The sequence below is a fragment of the Octopus bimaculoides genome, chromosome 18 (genome assembly GCF_046866305.1).
Source record: "Octopus bimaculoides isolate indiv1 chromosome 18, ASM4686630v1, whole genome shotgun sequence".
NCBI lineage: Eukaryota > Metazoa > Mollusca > Cephalopoda > Octopoda > Octopodidae > Octopus > Octopus bimaculoides.
In genome coordinates this window covers 723,975-746,918 of record NC_142945.1, presented here as the reverse complement: position 1 = coordinate 746,918, position 22,944 = coordinate 723,975, and the positions used below count along the sequence as shown (strand labels likewise).

The window sequence follows — 22,944 nt, the reverse complement described above, 5'->3', positions numbered from 1 at the left end:
TGATGGAGAAATTAGAGATTTTATAGCAAAATATTAATAATGGCTAACGACACAACTGTTGCTAATGATTACAAATGCACATAAGCACACTGGACTGGGTACATAAATATCTTTGTATGTGTTTCATGCAGATGAAGACTCTGTGTGTGGGTGTGTGTGTGTGTATATGTGCACAGACACATGCTAAACATAACCACACACACAATATACATGATGTATATTAAAGAACATAACAAGAAACTCAGAGAAACAACAGTGAAGCCTCACTTCTGAATGAATAAATTACATCCACTTTGTGTATTGAGTACTATTTTCTCTCATTTACTTATCCAAGCATGTGTGTGTAGTGTGTGTACATACATAAATATAATATGAACACACCCTCTCACAATATACATTTGTGTGTATATATATGTGTTTGTGTGCACACGCACATCAGCTTTTAACTTTTCATGTGATTCCTGAGGAAGTGTTTTGATTTATTCATGTTCAAAAACAATGACGACAACAACAATATTACAAACAACAATGCCACACCCACCATCAACAACACCACCATCAACAATGACAATAACAACAACAACAACAACATTGAAAGACGAGCTGATGGAGGCAACTATTAAAATTAAACTGTAGAATTTAAAATTTTAAAGTCTGTGAATCAACATTACTGATAACAATGTTGGCTGTTGAGGCAGATAAGAATCTCTTGCAAAACAGAAAGAAATATTGAATCCCAAGTTAGTCTTTCAAATTGAAGTTAGCAGTGTTGATCTAGATAACAAATTTAGTAATTAAATATATTTTAGCTATCAAGTTTTGAATCAGTTAATATTTATTTCATACTTGCCATTGTTGTCAAAAATATCAGTAAATAAATGATAATTAGGTCAATAGAAATATTTATAATTATTTGCTAAAATTGTTTATTTCAAATTTATAAAAAAAAGCCTGAAAAATATTTGATTTTTATTTCTATTCTATCTTTCTATTTTCATGTGTCTGAAAAAAAAAAATACTACAAGAATCTAAAGATGCCGAAATAGATGTCCATTACATATTATTTATTTAATTTAGCACAAACTAATGAATTCATTTGAATTCCTTTATTCTTTAATCTAGTTATAAAATCAGAACAAAAGTCACTAATTATCCCATCTGATGCTCTAAGAATTCCATTAAGCCCCCTCTGCCCTGAACTGGTGCTTTATTAACTCCAATCCAGGAGGAAACAGTTGATCTTGCTGGGATTTGAACTGGTAATGCAAGAAATCAGGACAAGTACTGCAATGCATTTTAACCTCAAGATATCTGTTCTTTATGCAGCTGCACTGGCCAAAGAGTCTCCACATAGTTATTGATTTGTCAGAAATAGCTGCAAAATCTTCTAACAAGGGAAGGACTCATTTGGATAATGTAGATACACTGAATAAAAGACAGAACATCAGGGATCTGTGGACTGACCAGGGGTCAGTGCTGGAACACTGATGATGACTGACTGTGGGCTAATAGATGGCCTTCAACATACTTCAGTGTCCACAAAAATATTACAAAATGAGTTTCCAAGAATTAAATATTTATTTCACTTTCACATAAACACTAAATTAATAATATAAAAACATAATTATTTTACTAAATTCTCGATTATTGATTATTCAGAACATTAAATATGAAGACTATTGTTGTTGATAGATTACAAATTGATACAACAGTCAAGGAATATGCTTCTATATTTTCTAAACTTGATTTTAATGGAGGTGGAAGGGGAGGTGAAATAGCAGAGCACCACACTGGATGCCTCACAGCATTTACTTACATGTCTCCTAGTATATTGTAAGCAGAGATGCACAAAGGTAGCTAAAATATAACTGACTCAGTAACCTCTTGCATTGGTGTTTGGCTTTATGCCTTGTTAAAGATGTGGTTCATTAGTTAAGTATCTAATTAGTAATGATAATAAGATAATATTGCCACTTAATGAATGTACGAACAAAGGAAAACATTCAGGAAATCCTGTTACTCTACTCACTCATTAATCATTTCACTCTAATGTTTACATAACTCATTTCAATGTGTGTGTGTGTGTGTGTGTGTCCAGGATACGATTTAATGTCCTACAAGTGTTGGAGTGTAAGAGGAAATGACTTGTCTAGTTCTGGCTTGTAACATTGTGAGTTCAAATTCTGTCAAGGTGAACTTTGCCTTAAATCCTTCTGAGATTAACAAGTACTAAAAACTTCTCTTCATTTGCTTCTTAATTTATCGTCTAACTTATAATTTTCTACTGGAATTGGTGAACAGTAGCATTGTCATTAGGTTACAGGATTTCAACAAATCAAAAAGTGAATCACTGCATTTCTGATGGTGAGGGTCATAAGGGAGTGTCTGTATCTTGGTGCAGAAAAACTGTTGTAAGGAACTTCTTTTGAAAACCTCCAGTTTTCTGGTTGATATAAATCAGGAAAAGCAGTGGACTTCTGCACAGCATCTATCGAGTAAATTTCACTTATAAAGCATTAGTTAACCCAATGTTTTGAGTAGAAAACGCCTTGAGATTGAACCCCAGACCTTGTAGCTGTGAAGTAACTAACATAGTAAACAATGGTCATTGTTAACTTCACCTTTGTAGTTGACATAGTATTTACTACAAAGGGATTACTTTCTAGTAAATAGTCCACTCTACATTGTACTTACAGCAGTCATTGTGTAGTGTTTGTGTTATAGTTGTCTTAGTATTTAGCAAGTGAAACCTTGTTTGTTACATGTGTGTCTAATCATAAATATAATGCATGTAGAAACTCCACAACAGCTTCTTCATGAGACTCTGTGAGCAGAAAGTTCCATCAACTCCCTCCACCTCTTTTCTATAGAATACTTTTAACAACTACTTTAAAAATTGTTTACAAGAATTAAGTAAAGATGTTTTCTCAGAACCGAAAGTAAATAGAATATTTCTGGATGAAGGATTAAAATCTCTTGAAGCAGGGAAAGATATTAACCATAAATTCTGGCAGAAACTGAGAACAATTAAAAACGTAAATCGGAAGATTAAAGAAGAAAAAAAGGATTTAGGAAAATAGCAAATACAGCTGGATTATAAATTCTTCTATTTTTATATTGTAAGAGTTAAAAGGATCATTTCAATTTTTTTAAAGTTTCAATAAAAAAAAAGAAGCTACCAATAATAAAATGAATCTCATATTTTAAAGTTCTAGCATTAGTTGAACTTTGTGTAATATTCCATTCAGTTTGAAAGCTATTTGTTAAAATTGACAACCAACCAATCTATAAATCCCCAAAAAGTTGATGTTGCAAACAAATATTCAAAAGTGGATTCACTAGTTTTATTAATTTATCTCTCTATTTTTCCTTTAAATTGTGTCAGCTTTAAAGTTGCGGTCATGCTGGGGCACTACTGTTGAATTTTTGAAATAAAAACACAAAAAACTCTAGCCAAAAAGAGAGGTGGTGGGGAGAGAGAGAGAGAGTGTGTGTGTGTGTGTGAAGAATAAGAAACATATGGCATCATTCTAAGAACATAACGGAAATAAAGAAAGACTATAAGTGTTGGATGTGCAAGTTGTGAATTTTGAATAAACAACTAAAGGTTGTGTGTGTTTATATTTGCTGTTAAATTTCTGATAGCAAACTAGCTTCAGGTTAAGACAGGAAACCTGCTTTGAAGAAAGAAATGGAAAATCAGTCATAAAATTGCAAGCGGTAATATTTGTTTGTTTTTGTGTTAAGAAATCTTCTGTCAATAATCTAAATGTCATGACATGCAAAGTTAGTGGAGCTTGGCAGAGAAAAGAATAAAATTAAGCCGAGAGTTAAATATATTTTCTATCTAATCGCTTTGGTAGCTTTGTACGGATATACTTGCCTCCATTTTCTCGTCTGGAATACTTGTCTATATTTTCTTTCTTCGAATACTTGCCTGCACTCTCCTGTTTGGCTCTCTCAGAAGCTGCCGATGCCACACGACATTCTTGCAACTCTGGAGACGGTATAAGACCGGCTGGCTCAGTGGAGGGCGAATTCCACTTTCGGGCCTGCCACCAATGAGGATCATCTTTGTTGATTACCTGAAACACATCAAAACACAACCTGTGAACGAAGGAAAATCTAATTCTTTCAACTATCACATGTATTGTAGTAATTATACATTAGATTTCTGAGTTCAACAGGGAAATAAACCAATGTGTGAACTAGACTTTAATAATTAGTTGCTTAATTAATAATAATAATAATAATCCTTTCTAATTAAAAACTATTGTAATGCCTATTGTAAATGGTTATTGCAATGATTGTTGTAATAACTGTACCATAACGACCACTGTGATTGATAGTACTACAATGGCTGTTGTAATGACCACTGTAATGACCACTGTAATGATTGTCACAATAACTCAACAGAGAAAACAGATGTGTAATTATTTTTGAAGTCTGTTTAAACATTTCTCATACTGTCTGGATTCCATTTATCTGAGAAATTTACTCTGTTGCATTAACTTTAAGATTAGAGATTTAATGTCTCTCACTAATCTGTCCAATGTTTGAATGCTGCTATATATTTATCTGTAGACCCCCCCCCCCCCCCCCAACTGTCCTAGTGTGGAAGAGCTAGATATGTTTTATACTGGAAAATATCCCAGCTAAAGAAATCCTACAAGAGAAGGTAAAACGTATCAATTTACCTGTAATACATCTCCGATTTTGAAAGGTATTCCGGCTTGGGGGCAAGGATTTAGTTCATCGGATGTTGGATCATAATCAAACAGAGCCCGAACAAATATCTATGGAAATGAAAGTTGAAAAAAAAGAAAAAGAAAAAAAAGAGAAAACAACAAATATTGATAATTATTAGAATTTTTGAAATAAAAAATATTAGAAAAACTGAAGAAACAAAAACACCAAAATTTTATTTTTTTAAATGCTCCATTAATTAAAACAATCAATGTTCAATTAATAGCAATAATTCTCAAGCCTTCTGGAAACAAAGTAAGAGTTAAGTTTAAGAAAGAATTATATTTCCCAAATTAATCAAAGGGAAGTGCAGTTTTTGGCAAGTGTTTCTAGCAAAGTTGACTGACCACATAGAAGCTACTTTCTTGACCTGTATAACTTTTTGTTATTCCTCACTTTTGCTTTAACATGCTTCATACACTAATAGAGGGTTTAATTTTTATGTCTTGGACAAGGCTTATTGCGACAACGTTCCACGACCAGACGTTCTTCTTGACATCAACCTTCCTTGACCAATCATTTACTCATTCAATTAGTCCTTTTGTTGTCATACACCAGCTCATCAGTGACACCCACATTGGTTCCAAGTTTGTCACAAACTGGATCCATTGTCGTCTGCTTCTTGGACTGCATGTGTATGTCTCTGTGCTTTGCATGATCAGTGTTGAGGTACATAAACTGTGCATGTGTCTGCATCTTGTTTCTCCTCATCTGTTTGTGTTGGGTATGTCATGGTCCAGTGGTTTCTTCCTTTATTGAGATTTCTCATATATACAGATCTCTCTCTCTCTCTCACTCACTCTCTCTTTCTCTCTCTCTCTCTCTCTCTGTATGTTTGTGTGTGTGTATGTGTGCGCATGTATATTGGGTTGGCCAAAACGTCTGTTCAGTTTTTGTCAACATTAAACTTCAAGCACTCTGATAAGTCGCTACCTTCAGTCTGTGTCTTGCACATGCAAGATACTTGTAAGATACTTGACACTTCAAGTCTCTTCAAAACTCATTGAATAGACAAATCATCAATTCTGAAGAGGATGTAAAAATTCACCTAGAAGAGTTATTTGCCAGTAAAAACTGGAAATTCTTTGAGCAAGGAATAAAGGTTCTACCCACAAGATGGCAGAAGATACTGGAATGAAGAAATAGTAATTATATCACTGATTGAATAAATCACTTTCTGTTTAAAGTTTCTTATTTTAACTTAAAAAAAATGTTTGGCCAACCCAGTATAACATATACAAATGTGTGTACACACACGCACACACGCACAAATATATGCATATCGCTGTGTACACACATATATGTGATCATGCCAGTATAGAAAAAACATAAAAAACGATGTTTATGATGATGATGATAGCATTATGACTCTGTAGAATGTCATAGCTACAACAGTGTCTGTAATTCTATAAGCAATTACTTATGGATTCCATTGTTTGCCATTTTGAAGACAGGTTAAAGGAAGGTTAATTGAATAGGCAAGGAATATGGTAGATGTCTAAAGACAGTCAGACATTGTGTAACTTGAACTTGCTCCACCTACTCCCTTTATTGTAAACCAATCAAATTACAATTATGGGTCTATTGTTGTGGCTCTTGCAATTGGCTGACATTGAACATTATGATGATGTTACATTCTTATATGTATACATTAAGTGTTTAAGTGACAACACACACACACACACACACACATATATATATATATATATATATATATATATATATATATATATATGACTAAAAGTGAGTACAATATGCAGAAATAGTGTAGCAGTATATATTAAAAAGACACTGAATGTATACACTTTAGGTTTCTCTATATATCTGCCCTATGTTTATATATATATATAAACATATAATAAATGCACAAACAAATGGAAAACAGACACAGTTGGTCACCAAATCCTCATCAGTTATTGACCAAAGGATCAACGCAATTCTGCACACACACACACACATATCCAAATGTGTTTCTATGGATATAAATCGTGTGTGTGCATCATCATCATTTTAACATCTCATTTTCTATGCTTGCATGAAATTTGTTGAGGCAGATTTTCTGTGACTGGATGCCTTTTCTGTCACCTGCCCTCATCTGTATTTTTTCAAACAAGATATTTCCCCCAGTTTTTTGAACATGAACTATGAAAGAGCCAGACCTGTCTATGCAGAAGATTGCAAATGAGCACCATTACAGTTGTGACAGTGATGTTGGCAAGTATCACATTATGTCAAGATAGGGATGCATGCACACACATACACACGTGTGTACAGTAAGCCTCTTCCAGTTACCATCTTATCAAATCAGCTCACAAGGCTCTGGTTAACCCTGGGCTGTAGTACATGACATTTACCCAAGGCATCACACCATGGGACTGAACCCGAAACCACATGGTTAGGAAGCAGACTGCTTCACTATACAGCTATGCTTGTACTTTAGGTGTATGTGTCTGTAGATTTACATACATGTGTGTGTGAGTATGTATAAGATCTGTGTTCTTTTCTGATAGTATGTATTCCACTGAAATACAGCAGCAAGAAAAACTTAAGATTCCAATATGCTGGTTACATGGCACCCACACCCACCCACAGAGGAGTGTGGACCAGAGAGAAATGATTTAGAACCGAGTACTATACACATAACATATGTCAGTGGTGGTTGCATTGTTACACATTCAAATTGAACAATTTAATCTGGCTGTCAGATTTCTTAAGTATTTAAATGTAACCTGCTTTTATAGGATTAAACATACTTTGTTTATAAATTCCATTTTACCATTTTCCATTCCTGCAGCTTAAGTTCAATGCTGCACCTAACGAGGACAGCAACATGCAACATTGCACACTTTGTTTAATGGCATGTCACTTTCGACCAGCAGCATTAGCCTATCAGTTTCAAACATGTCACGGAAACATTTTTGAAATATTGTATATCGCATTCCTATACACACACACACAAGAATCAAAAGTAGGGAACACATCCACAACAAAAACAAGATAGAGATTACATTGTAGCTGAAACTTTCTTAGAATATAAACCATGTCGATGGATTATGGGTGAGAAAATGTTTATAAAAGGAAAAACCAAAAAAAACAAGCAAAAAAAAAAGGAATTTCTTGTGTTCTTGTGTAGTTTGTCTTCCTATTTCCTGATCAGTTTGTATCTTGTGTGCCATATTCCAGTCTTTTGGTAAAATCACTTCAAAGGAATGTCAGAACCATCAGATCTGAGGCTGCATTAAATGCAATGCCATCATAGCCTTCAAAGCAAATTTGTTCTTTTCCTTTTTTGTTTTTTTTTCTTTCCTGTTTATCTATTGAATAGAATGTCAAGTTGGGCCGTTATTTATTCTATGGCATGGACATTTGGCAATAGTGATATTATCTTTATGAAAAAAGATACATTAGAAAAATATTGGTAAATACAAGTACACACACACACACACACGTGTGTGTGTGTACATTTGAGCAACCCCCCCCTCCCATACATATGTTTATGAAGTAAAATAAGGACAACAGACAAGGTTAAATAATCAAAGCAACATATACATCTGTCTGTCTATCTGCACGCATGCATGTATGTATCCATCTATATCTGTATATATCTGATAGACATATATATATATATATATATATATAATATATATCTGTGTGTATATATGTATATGTATAATATATGTTCGTGTGTGTGTGTATATACATATATATATATATATATATATGTGTGTGTGTGCGTTAATCTAGCTACACAGACACACATACAAGAACATTCTTATAAATGAATCTGTCATTTTCAAAGCTACATAATCAGTTGTTCAATCAACTGAATTATCTTTTTATTGATTGGAAGTGGTTGAGTATTCCAAAGACTTGTATTCTGAATATAATCCTTATTTAGAATCAGTGCAGCCCAACTGGGGAATGACTAGAATTAAAAGATGGGTAAGTTAAGCAACAATGCTGAATAATTATATTGATGACTGGAATGATAAATCCTTGAATCAACAAATTGAATTTGATTGTTGTAAAGGAATAAGAAACTATTGGCATCCTGGTATCTGTATGGTTCGCTGTGGCTACTTCAGTTATAAACAACGATGCTGATGGCATTTTACCATGAAATAGTGTGGAGATAAAAATAAATGGTAAACCGAGGCCAATGATATTGATTTGTTATTTCCTGGAAAAATGGACACAGGAGATCCTGCTGGGATTCTGATTGGAAACAGAGAGGTATGAGATTATTAACATTGGTAAAGTCTGGTGCTCTACCAATTCTAATGTTGAACTGGCAGCAGTAGTGATAGTGGTAGTAGTAGTAGTAGCAGCAGCTGTAGTGGTGGTAGTTCTGGTAGATGGGAGAATGTGACAAAATAGAAAAATATTCATTCAAAAAATATCAAAAAGTGTTTTAAAAAATTAATAAAATACCAACAAAGAAACAAAGATGATGGCATGCAGATATTTTCTCAGTGAAGCATGAATTGGAAGGAGAAAGTTTGTGGGAAATGAAAATATAAACATAAACAAACAGTAAAGGGAAGATAAATCTTGTAAACTTGTATGTCTAGAATTTCTCATCAGTAAATGATTTACATTTTGGCTTTAGATTTCCTTCTGTACCATTTTGCTGGCTTTATTATTTCCTTCTCCTTCTGAAGGACACAGCTGATTTAAGTTTAAATATTAGAATATAAAGATATTGCAAGTAAGAAATCTCAATTGTATCCAAATCAAAAGGGAAACCAATTGTTAGTTTATAGTTATTACTGTCCTAAAAACATAGCCATGTCACACAGTTGGATTGAATTGTGTTTTTTTTTACATTTAATCAAAGGGATAGACTAATTAGATAACTAACAACATTGTTTAGTGGTATGTCTGTGGGTGAGGCTACCACATTGTCTTGTGGTGCAATATCTACAATTGTTACCAAGAAAGTTGCTTGCAGTGAAATAGAATTTCTCTCATTTGTTTTAATGCTCCTTGATAATCACTTAAATGGTGATTATCAAGGGGCAGTTTCAAATAAATTGACTTTATTTTGAAACAGATGCTGTATTTGTAAGAAGCAAAAGTTGATGGTATTGTTTCAATATCTCGCGTAGACATTTCACTTATCAATCTGAGAAAGAACTAAATGCTGATATTGTAGAGAAGTTTTACGAGAGATAGAGCATCTGGTGCTTTGATTCCATTTACTTCACCTCTGTGGCTGGGTGGGCATGAGTGAAAATATATATTTCTTCAGTTTTCTTTCTTTGAAAAGACCAGGAAAGCTAGTAGTGGTTGCAATGGTGGCTGAAAGGTCAAGTGTATTTAAACAGCCTGAGAATAAGGACGTTATTAAGGTTGTCAAGAATAGTTGATTAAAAGGTCAAAAATCTGTTGGGTGGGAATACACACACACACACACACACATCTATCTATATATATATATATATATAATGGCATATGCACAATAATGAGAGCTTGGTCTCATTAACAATACACACGTGTAAAAAGTCACTAACTTACATAGACACATGGTTTGTTTTGTAGTACATCACATGTGTGAATGTGTTCTTTGGTTATTTATAATGTCAGTAAGAATCGTGAAACATTATCATTAGCCAAATTTTGCAAAACATTCCATCGGCTTGAGAATAATGCTGTTGTAGTATATGTATAGATTTATTTTGTAATTTGTTAAATGACCTGTTATCCTACTCACAAGGTGGGTGATTGGAGAGTTGTAAGAAGCCACAGTAAGAAGAGAGTAGAAAAAGTCTGGAGAGCAATTACCACTGCTGGCAACAAAGGAATTCTCTCATCAAATGAAGCGCAGATTGTGGTCAAAGTACATTGTTGTAGTGAAACATGGCCACCAAATGTAGAGGATATGTAAAGGTGGGCAGAAACAAAACAAGTATTTTTCACTGGCATACAACAACAACATCTGTTTTTTCTCCACCTGAGCTTTAAAGGTAACTTCATGTGTGGCTCAAATGAGTCTAAACACCCAGTCTTCAGTAACATAGTTAATGGTTTCTAACATAGCACACACCACAACTTCTACTGTTACTACTACCACTATTACTACTACTGCTTCTACTATCAGCTTGTTTACTGCTACCACTGCCACTATGACCCCCACCTGACACAGTTAATGTAAAACATTTCATGAACATATTGGATATGTGAAAAATGATAAACATCACAACATCGTTTCTTTCCATCAATAAATCTGAACATTTCATTACTGTAATAGAAATGGTGTTGGTTGTGGTGGTGGTGGTGGTGGTGGTGGTGGTGGTAGCGGTAGTTGTTGTTATTGCTATTGTTCTCACACACTCTGATGTTTGTGTATGTGTGTGTGGTACAGAAATTCCATAAAGGAAATGAAAATTGTATTGAATTGCAATATTTATGAGTCTGTTGCTTTCTAGGCAAACAACAACAACAAAAATCTATTAATAATGATATCAATGATAACAACAATAATATTTTTTCAATACACCCATCATATTTCAGCTTTAGATTTTGATAAAAGCCTGACTTTAGCTGATATTACTAAATAATGGGTTTATCTCTGCTCCGATTGTCCATCTAATGGTAATTTCAGACATGGAATGGTTCAAAGTTGGTGCTTCTGTGCTGTGATTGTCCGAAAACCAGAAATATAGGACGAGCAGGGAATCTCTGCGGTTCCAAAAGAGTGAAGACCTTCTGCTATTGGGGAGGGGGTCAGTTTGGGGGTCAGGGTTTATTGACCTCACATAAATTACATATCTGCTGACATGTAGTGTGTGTATGTGCATATAAATGCATGTGTGTGTGTGTCACATGTTGACATGTGGTATACATGTCACCTATTGACTTAATATCGTATAAATTTGTTGATGTGTAGTGCGTGTGTGTGTGTGTCAGCCCCGTGCTGACATGGTGTATATGTTGTATGTTGACAAGACTGGTTTTTATCATATTCTAATATGAAACAAATTACCAACCGACCGACCGACCGACCAGCTGCAATAAATTTAGTTAATTAAAAAACAAAAATATATAAAAATAAAAACACAAAGGAAGGTTATGAATGCAATGACTGATCTACATCTGATGACACATGCTTGCCAAGGGTTAAAGAGCATGCATGACAACACATAGGATTGAAACCCTGATAGCACTTAGAACAATGCAAGACGGTTTATTGCTAAGCTGACTATGAAGCTTTCCCATATAGCAGCAAACTTTATTATAATTGTTATTGTTATTATGAGGATGGATGGCAGAATGATTTGCAGTACTTGGTTGGGTCTCTTTAAATTCTGAGTTCAGATACAAGTTTGAACCTTTGTCCTTCATCCTTCTGTTCACTCTGTAAAAATTTACATTATTTCATTAGGGTGAATGGAAGAAGGATTAAAAAAATAATACAAAAAAACAGAACCCAAATATAAATCCATTCAATAATATTTGCCTCTGTCTGAAGAGTTTCCAGACCAAATAGTGTAAGAAAATTCACACTTGATAATCGAACTGTGAAAGATGGTTTATATGATTTAGTAGCATTGTGGTTCATCAAGAACTGGAAGTCTGAGAGTCTTAGATGTTCTTGTAACCAAATATCATTACTTGTCATCATTCATTAACACCACTTTCCATGCTAGCCTGAGTATGAGGGGTGATGGCATGAGTCGGTTCTTATTTGGAGACAATGCCCTCCTACACTGGCCAGGGCAAAGATCATTTTTGCTTATTGTGTTTTGTGAGGTGTAGACAAATATTTCCTTACAAGTGGTAAAAAGTTTGAAAGTAATAATTATAAATTTATGATTAGATTATTTGAATGACTTTGTTCTGAGTGATGGAGAAAGTCTTTGGGCTGTTTCAAAAACTGAAAGATAATGTTTCACAGACTATTATATCTTTATGCTAGATAATTTATTTTAATGATAAGAGATGGAGAAGGAAAGTGTTTTTTATTGATGAAAATGAGCTGGAATTTGTTGATCTTTGAGATTTAGTCCCTTGTGGTGAGTCAACCTAGATCCATTCCTGTCTGCATACAGAAACCACCAACAAAAGGGCAGAGTTTAGTGTCAATTCACCAGGAGCTCTCCACCAATTTGCTGGCTTTGCATGTTGGTTTAACTCGACACCACTTCTGCAACGGTCATCTTAAATGTTTGAGTCAAATATTCCCTTTTAAATTTCCAGTTGTATTCTTTAAAATCCAATCTGTGATATCACTAATTAACCCTGGAAACCAGACTATTATTATCAATATGGCAGCATTGCTGAGCAACTGGAGACCTGATGGTGTTGAAGAGTCCTTTGTGAAACCTCTCTTATGCAGTAGTAAAGAGATGTTAAATAGTCACCACTGATAGAACTGTTTGCCATAGTAATAGTAGTGGGAGGAGGAGGAGGAGGAGTTGGGTCAGTGAAAATAAACATAAACCAACATGCAGCAAAATAAAAATGAAACCAAAAAAATTAACAATGAACTGGCACCAGACTATATGGCTACTGCTAGACTGGGTAGGGGTCACTGCTGCCGGTGAAAGGCTGCAGGTGAATAGGATGATTACCTCACACCGAGCCGGAACATATCTGTAACTAGGTACAGCCCCTTGTGCTTCTTTCTGGAATGACAGAAATTGACAAGAAAAGTGCTTCAGAGAAAAGGGAAGTGAACAAGGAAATAAAGAGGATATAAGCAGTCTCAGATGAGGAATAACATACCTCTTTGGGGTTCAAACTCTGGTCGAATTTGTCACTGAAGTACCAGGAGGAAGCTGATGGGACAACATTGAAGCTGACGGGGCCTTGTAGAGATTTCTGACAAAATAGTAAAATAATAAAGGAATTAGGTAAAACGTGAAATACATAAGATGATAGACACAACATAACTTACTTGTCTTTAATACGATTTAATTAAAATCGTGTTGGAGTCTTGCATGAAATATTTCAGTTCAATGAAGTGGTGGGGGGGGAACAATCAAGGTTTTACTGTAATCATTCAAGAACTAAAGAGAATTTAGCAATCAAAACTATTGATCTGCAGAAAACAGTTATTTCATTACTAAGCCTCAGGTTTATACGTATATTATAGCTAATATATAACACTCCAGTTCGAACCTTATTATATCTAGTCACTTAAAACCAATCTGAAATCATTTACAATGGATTTCTTATTAAATAATATATTTTAGATCAATCAGTTTTGTTTGTACTAACTGAAGGGTTTCAAAATTCAGCTATGAAATTCTCTGTCACTGTCTCCATGACTTAAATGGCTATATGCACCATATTTAATACATTCACAAGAAAAGCCCTATATCTGACTGGTAATCCCCGTTTCTTTATTGATCATCTAACAATCATTATTCAGATCTAATCTATTCTTTATTTGCAATTACATTCTTCACAACTTGTTACAATGCCTGTCTCGTTGAAATCCCTATATTGATTGAAATCAATACTTCTTAAAACCCTGCCATTAAACTTAATCCTTTCAAACTCCACCTAAACATCATCAATTTTATTTATTCCCCACCCCCATACTGACCTCCTGATTATAAAGGAACACCTTATGGTCAAGTGTCTTCCGCCTTGAAAACATTAAATATATTTACATTTGTGACAATTATAGAGGAAAATATCATGCATGACATTATGGAAGTGACTCTATAATGTCTGGAACAATCCTTGGTTCTCTTTGATATATTTGGTGGATTCTGGATAAAAATGTAATAACACTGGTAGGATTCCTGGTTGTTGAAGAATATAGGAAAGAAGAATTGGGGAATAATATAACATGAGATAATATTGGGAAGATGGAAGAATGCTATAGATATATTTTGTGGTGTAATATGGAATAGAACAGTTTCCATTGACAACAAAATTCAATTTGTCTACATTCTACACAACTCTAACAAAACTCTCTTCCATGAGGCAAAAACAAGAGTTAATAATTGTAAGAAAGTTTAAAAGAATGGCTGTAAGTTTGTACTTAAAAATCACTTGATTCATCAAATTGTTTTTGGCATGTGATTTCTGCAATAATTATTGATTACTAGGAATGGGAAATATCTAAGAATGGAACCAAGTCCATTTTTAAGGAAATCTAGCAGACGATATGAGAACTATAATAATATTTGGAGAACAAATAGCTTGAGTAAAATAAACTGAGCTAGTAGTGGTCATGGTAGTTGTAGTGGTAGAGGTTACAGGGTTGGTGGTGGATGTACTGTTGTAGTAATTGTAGTGTGGTGGTGGTGGTGTTTATAAAAGTGCTTATAGTGAAGTGGTGAGATGGTAATATTTAGTGACAGTGATGATAGTAGTGCTGGTAATAGTAGTAGTATTGCTAGGAATGGGGGGGGGGGGTTAGCGGTGGTGCTGGTTGTAGTTTTAACAATCCCAAAAGATACATCAGTTATTTATTATTCAAATATCCACAATGTTCAATAGTAAACGTTATATGAATGTTATTGTTATTATTGGCCTTGTGCCTAAATCAGAAACCATTATTTTATTACATTCTCTTTTATTAATGTGTTATATAATCAATATGGCCAGTTGTAATGGTTTCAGATCACAATAATATACTTCTCAATAGAGTTCAACAGTCATTAGCTACTGTACTCTATAGGAAGCTATATCTTACACTGGAGTACAGTGACATACATTCCACAGGAGAGTACAATGACATATACTAGGTATCACTATAGAATGCCATACCAGGGGGCCAAGCACAGTTTGGCCACACAAAAACACACTTTTAGCTTATTAATTATTTTCATGTCAAAATACATTTTTTTCAATGGAAAATTATATACATTTGAAAGTTCAAAATGTGAACTTTCTTCTCATATAACTCTGATCAAAATCCAACATTTACATATCAAGCCAGGGTCCCAGGTACTTATTCACAAGGTTGGTCCTTTTTTTTTTTTTTTTTTTTTTTTTTTTTTTAACTGCTGAATAGTAGCTCTCGTTCTAGTTCAATGTGCTGAAGTGTTATAACTCAATTTGTGTTGGAAATCATATAGTCATGAATAGGACATTTTTTGCTTTTTTTCAAATATTTAGTTTGAGCTGGACTAATAAAGGGATTAGCTGTAGAAACTCTGCCAGATCAGATTGGAGCTTGGTGCAGCCTTCTGGCTTGCCTGCCCTCAGTCAAACCACCCAACCCATGCCAGCATGGAAAGTGGACATCAAACGATGATGATGATTAGCCAACCATACAGCTGGTTTTATATATAATGTTGTTATTGTCCCCTGTCTGTCACTAACCACTCACCTATGAAGTAGGGATTTGTAGAACCTATTTAGTTCAGACCGGCAAACTGGATCAAGCTAGTTAGGTACCTTAGTCATGGCTGCACAACCAGTCAAGCAAACTGGATCAAACTAGTTCGGCTCTTTACTCATGGCCATAAGTCATAACCAGGTTGTATCTCTCTCCTGCATTCCCTTCTAATTTTACTCTACATTCCACTTTCACCACTGACATTGTCTCTCTGATTTAAGGGTCTCTCTATTTCAACAGTCTTACCTTTTCTCTCTTCCCTTATAAGGGGAAAGTACTGACCACAACCTCACAGGATTAAATCCTACTGTAGCCTCTACAAATTTCATAATTCTGCTTTCTCTTTGTCCAGCTGAACAAATCAAACCAATGAGCAAGCCTTTATACTAGTAATATCAGCTAAATCTTCCTTGAAGAACACCTTACATTTTGATAAATAACGAAGGCACTGTATAATATAATCCTAGACAGTGTCTAAATAAAAGACAGTATGATCGTGACTGTCATACCTTTCGATGTAGTTGATCAGGGCTGACCAAGGGTTAAAAAAAAACAATAACCAGTTTCACTTCAAGGTTGAGCAGTTAGTGTTAAGAAGGGCTGCAAAAACAATTTCTCCATTAAATAAGCCATCTGTGTTGACTTGGTCAAATAGATGGAAAATATTAAAAGAAAATATTTCTCTTCAAATAAAATCAAACAAAATAAAATTTCAGTTATTTTAAACAAAGCCATTTTAAGAATCAACAAATTGAATTGTTTTTTTTCTATTTACACTGCCTGCCATCAACTATTCCTTGTTATCATGGACATGTACGTGTTTTTTCAAATATTTTTCATATTTAGATGTCCATTTTCCAGCTAACTAAACTGTATTAAGAGTGGAATCAATTTTATTTTTAACCTAAAACATGAAAATTCTCCTCTCTCCATCGTACATGAAATTATTTAACTAGTATTTGCCCACAGTGACTAAAATTAGATTCCTTGAATTCTAATTATCTAGTTTTTCAAGTATTTACAGAGTTACGTTTCAAGCTATGAGCTCTACATAAAGGGCTACAGTAGAACTGAACCCCTGACCAATGTGCAGTGATTTGGTCCAGTTCACTAATAAACAAAATGAAAACAAAAAAGAAAGAGTCCCAAATTCACAGTGAGGAATTAAGTTTTCTTATTTGAACAACAACAAATAGTTTTAGCATTACATAGTTGTGTGGTTACCACACGCACACACACGCACACACACACACACACACACACGCACACGCACACGCACGCACGCGCGCGCGCGCACACATTTTCTGGGTATGCCATTTCTGAAAAGACATTTGCCTGTTGTATGAGGAATAAGTTACAAAAATATTGTCTGCAGTTTGATCATAATACTTCCTTGAAATTGCTGTAGATTTTAATATGAGAGAGAGAGAGGGGGGGGAAGAGAGAGAGAGGGGAAGGGGGAATCTTGTGTTAATGTTTTTATCTTCCATGTAACATCAATAATGTTGGTTACATGAAGAAAAAAAAATCACAACAGAGAAGAGTTGAAGTAATTTAGCAATGAAGTGAACTGTTGTATGGTTGAAGCCATTAAAGAAAACTAAAAAATGGCACAAATAAAGAAATATTGAAAGTAAAATGCCTTTAAAAAATCTCCTTTTGGAAGCAGTTTTTTGAAAATAACTAGATCAATATGAGAGTAGCATTGCCAATATTATTGATAGGCATAGTAGATATGTCTGTCTGTCTGTCTTTCCACTCAATATCTCAGCGGCAGCGGCAATAGGAGAGAACTTATAAACTTTAGCAGTTCTTCCTTGCAGGTTAAAAGTTAAAAAAAAAGAATGTTTTTGGAAGAATCAAAAGTCAAATTAGAAATGAAAGAAGAACAAAGAAATAAAAAACCCAAATGGTACCAATTGTATTATTAATAATAAAGTAAAGATGGTGAAGTTTCTACAGAATTGGTAAATAGGGAAAGAATAAGCAAAACTACATGCGAAAGAAATATAAACAAATTTTGAAGCTCAACAAATTAAATTTCTTTTTCTAAGACAGGCATAGATAGAGCTAACAGGAATATTATCCCAACTTTATTATTATTATTATTATTATTATTATTATTATGGCAGCAAGCTGGCTGAATCATTAGCACACAGGATGAAATGCTTTGTGGCATTTTGTCTGTTTTTATGTTCTAAGTTCAAATTCTGCCAAGGTTGACTTTGCTTTTCATATCCTTTCAGGGTCAATAAAGTACCAGTTGAGAACTGGGGTTGATCTAATTGACTTAACCCCTCCCCTCAAAATTTCTTGTGTCTATAGTAGAAAGGCTTATTATTGTTCTATGCTGGCATGGTTTTTACAAAAACTGGCAAGGCTGGAGAGCTGTACCAGACTCCAATGTCTGCTTTGGAATGGTTTCTATGGCTGGATGACCTTCCTAATGCCAACCACTTTACAAACTGCATCTTATGTGGCACCAGCAATAGCAGAGTCACTAAATAACTTGCAAGACAAAGAGCTGGGTGGGGGAGTGAAATTGAGGGAAGTGGCTGTGTGCCAGAGGTGAAAGGTTACAACATAACACAGGGAGACAGGAGTAGTTGTCTTACTACAGAGGAGACACTTGGCTACCCCTGTAGAACAAAGGAGAGAGGGAGAGAGAGGGAGAGAGAGATAGACAATCAGTCAGAGTGAAAGAGAGAAGTAAATCCGACTCAGTCTTAATGTCTGTTTCAGTTGGAAACGTGAAGACAAAATCTTCAATACGACGCATCAACCCTAACCCTAAAATTGTGTTATCTTTGAGGCCAAGTTTTGTCAAATCTAAGAACCAGTTTCTGTATCTATTTCTCAGCTTTTTAGCATCAGAAAGTCTTTTGCTGTTGTTGTTTGTCTCTAGGTCAGCTTTTACTGAGCAAAGTAAAGGCATTCCAGCCATGGCCATTTCCCTTAATCATCAGGGAGAGTGTATATCTGACTACATCAGTCAATGTCCTACCTTTTTTAAAAGCTAGAAGGATGTTGGAAATTTAGCTGTAATTTCTAAACGATGTCCATGTTGGCATATATTTAGTATATGTTACAGATTTATAGCTTATGTAAAATTATATAAGATATAACACTCGGTCAGTTTGGGTCCAGTTAGCTTTTGTACAATTAACCATTTAGCATTTCAGACTATTAAATGTAATGCTTATTTATTAATGTTGTTTTGAATTAATCAAGCATCAAGATTTTGATGACGTGATTGTTTATTTTTAGAATGGTATTATAGAATAGGTGTGAGGGGCCAGATCTGACTGGTTTAAATGCTAAAAGGTTAAAGCAATAATCATCCAGTCTTCTATTCATAAATATTATAAATTGAGGGAAATTTAGACACTATTTCAAGCAGGTTGAGTGCTGCATAGATTCTTTTATTATTATTATTATTATTATTATTATTATTATTATTATTAGTTTGAGAGAGCCTTTATCACCCTCTGAAGTAACAACTCCCTAGTGAAACATTTACATGAATCCAAACCAGAAACACGCTCCTCGTATATTCTCACCCCACTCTCACCCCCACCATTGTTTACCAAACAAAAGAAGTAAATGTTGTAAATATATTTGTGAAATAAACATTATGCTAATGAATAAAGGAAATTTTATTCAGAGTTGAATTCAATTTTGGACGATTTATTTGGTGAAAATGCTTTAGTAAAAAAATGGTTTTAGGAATAAATTTCTGTTTGTTTTTGAGGTTTCTGTAATTTATGTTAAACATTTTGAAAATTCTTTGTATCTCCTTGTGATGATGCTGCTGCTGTTGGTTTAATTGGTTAACTGTTCTGTATTATGACAATAAACACACACACACACACGCTTTTATTGAGATATCAACAATTTAGAAATGTAATTAAAAAAGAACCATTAAAGTTGAGAGTTAAATTCTCAGATATTTAATTTCTCTCTCATTATCTTTCTGCTTTTTTTTTTCTGTCTGTCTGTCTGTCTCTCTCTCTCTCTCTCTCTTTCTGTCTCTCTCTCTCTCTCTCTCACTCTGCTTTCCTCAGTGTTGTTGTCCCCACTCTCCCTTTTTCCTACACACACACACACACACACACACACATTATTTTTATGACCAGCCTCAAGCTGTTATATACTATATATACTCATACACTACATACAACATTTCAAGCACACAAGAATGTCTACATATACATTAATGTATATGTATACACACATCAATGTGTAGATATACACACAGACACTCACTTTGCTTTCTACTTGATTCAAACAAACTATAAACTTGGAATCAACAATGTGTATGTTCAACACGTTTTCCCCTCATTACTGAATATTGTGCACTGTTTTTTTCTGGCCTTCCTAACCACATGTGGGAATTCATGTAGCAGTAACATGCGACATCAACAGAATTTTTACAATAATTTAGTGGCTGAGTGAATGAAATATTAGATTAGTAACCAATGAGCTGTCAGTTTATATCTAATGTAACTGATCAATATTGCGTTTGTGAACAAGACACTTAATTCTACATGCCTTATTCAATCTTACCATTGAAAGTAAACTCCAAGCTTTTCTGGAATACTTTCCGTTAATAAACTAGCAACTTTTCACATGATGAATGCAACAGAAATGAGAGTTAACTGTAAGTTCTAAGAATTTGTGTGACTCATGAATGGATTTCTCTCTTTTGGTTGGTTCATATTTATTTCTAGATTATACCAGAAATGGTTGATTAGTAGACAGAGAAAGTGGAACATGAAGAAGCAACAAATTAATGTCTTATATCTTCAGATTTATAAATTCCCAGGTGAAACAGTCAGCTAATGGTGCAGAAGGGCATCCCTGTTCTGTATTACTGGTACATCATAGCTCCTCTGGCTCCTGTGCCGGTGGCATGTAAAAAGCACCCACTACACTCTCGGAGTGGTTAGCATTAGGAAGGGCATCCAACTGTAGAAACACTGCCAGATCAGATTGGGGCCTGGTGCAGCCTCTTGTCTTCCCAATCCCCAGTCAAACTGTCCAACCCATGCCAGCATGGAAAATGGACGTTAAACGATGATGATGATGGTTGTACAATATTTATTGTCTATATTGTATATCACACAGTGTGTTTACCTGTGTCTCTATCTATTGTATAACGTATGAAGTTTATATATTGTATAATCAGACAGGGTGTTTACAGATGTGTGTACAGTGTTGGCTAAGAACTGTTGTTTAGTGGAGTAATATAAGCATTGCAGCCCATTAATGTTAACACATCATTGGTTGATTGATTCTATTACAATATCAATAGAAAGAGGTTGTAAAGACTGACATAACTACTTGTACATTAGACTAAAATATGACAACACTGCTTGTGTGTAGACATACATTTCTGTAATAGCCAGGGAGACACTTGTGGGGGAAGTGGTTTGTTCCAGTTTCATGAGACTTAATAAGATAAAAAAATAAATATTTCTATTTTTAGGATAGCAATCTATTTTAAGTAACCTTTCGAAAAAATCTGGAACTTCTTCACCACAGATTCAACAGTTTGTGGGAGATAGGGTCAATATGTTGAGGTATATAGAATTGGAGAGAGAGAGACAGTGCTTTTACTTAAATACCTACAGGAGAAAAACTCAAAATGTTAATACTTTATCCATGTTTAATATCAAAGACAACACTAAATATTATTACCCCTTCATTATCTTGTTTGGTTTTACACCTGTTGTTGCAAATACTGAGCTGGGTTGGCTAGGTTTAGTCTACAATGCTATCCACATATCTCAATCTTCTAACAGCTTCTGCAAGGTTCAATAATCACAGCTCTAACACTACTACTACTACTACCACCTCAAAATTCCAGGTCATATGTCATTTCTAATATACATCCTCATTAAAATCTCTAGCACATGAAAAAGAAGTGTTCATTGGATAATGTGGTCCAAGAAGCACAGAATCTGGTGATGACAGTAACACATTTTGATCCTTAGACTGACTATAAAGAGTCGGCCAAGGCTAAACAACAACAATCACCATTGCCTGTCCATCGCCTCAAAAACCCTCTGATACCTGCATCCTAGTGAAGGAGCTTCTGTAGTTTTCCAATCAGCTAAAAATAGCAGCCAACCTGAAAATCATATTGTACAGCCTTAAATAGAGGAAGGTTACAGTAGATAATATAGTTCTAAATGATCTTAAAGGATGGTCACATCTGCAGTGTCTTTGGTCTTTGATCACAGCCGATCAGGGTCGAGCAACAACAATAACAACATGCTCTGATACCCCCCCACCTACCCATTCACCTAACAAAATGATAATGTAATTTGTACAGCTTCATCACACTTCTAGTGACACTGTAGAAGTAGTAGCAGCAGCAGCAGCGGAATGTCGGAGCTAGAGTCAGCAACGACAGAATTAAATCTGTCGATAAAAGTGAGCAAAACAAAGAAATGAATATATATATATATATATATATATATATATATATATCTTATATCAACATTCATCCATTATTTTATATTAATAGTATTCTGTTCACATTCTGCCATAAACTTTGTACAACATTTCGCTCAGTTATTGTGGCTTTGTTGTTATTTTGTTACATCTAATATTATTTTTGCTTTCATCTTGTGCTTCAATGAATATATAAACATACACACATACATATCACATATGTGATATAAATATATATCATATATGGGATGTGTATATTATATATGAGTTTATTTAGTTAGCTGATGCCTTCTGCCATTAGCTCAAGATTCCCAAATGTTCACTCAGTCGTGCAGTTATGTTGATCTCTACACCAACATGGCTGTATGATTGAACATTCATGCAACTTGAAGCTGTGGGAGAAGGCATTAACTGGAATGAGTATATACTCTCCATCA

The 22,944-nt window shown here is 34.5% G+C and overlaps 1 protein-coding gene across 28 annotated transcripts in view; it reads right to left on the bottom strand.

Annotated features, from left to right (window-relative positions):
• The window catches only part of LOC106871672 (peripheral plasma membrane protein CASK), a 522,259-nt gene that overhangs the window by 21,458 nt on the left and 477,857 nt on the right, over positions 1–22,944 (bottom strand). For 14 of the 28 annotated variants that reach the window (XM_089365572.1, XM_089365562.1, XM_089365569.1 and 11 more), the window contains 4 exons: positions 13,474–13,569; positions 13,320–13,373; positions 4,698–4,796; positions 3,884–4,085 (listed from right to left, as the gene is read on the bottom strand). In XM_089365572.1, coding sequence (XP_089221698.1) covers positions 3,884–4,085; positions 4,698–4,796; positions 13,320–13,373; positions 13,474–13,569 — 451 coding nt within the window. The remainder of the gene's footprint in view (positions 1–3,883; positions 4,086–4,697; positions 4,797–13,319; positions 13,374–13,473; positions 13,570–22,944) is intronic. The other 14 variants (XM_089365579.1, XM_089365578.1, XM_052974600.2 and 11 more) reach the window with 3 other exon arrangements.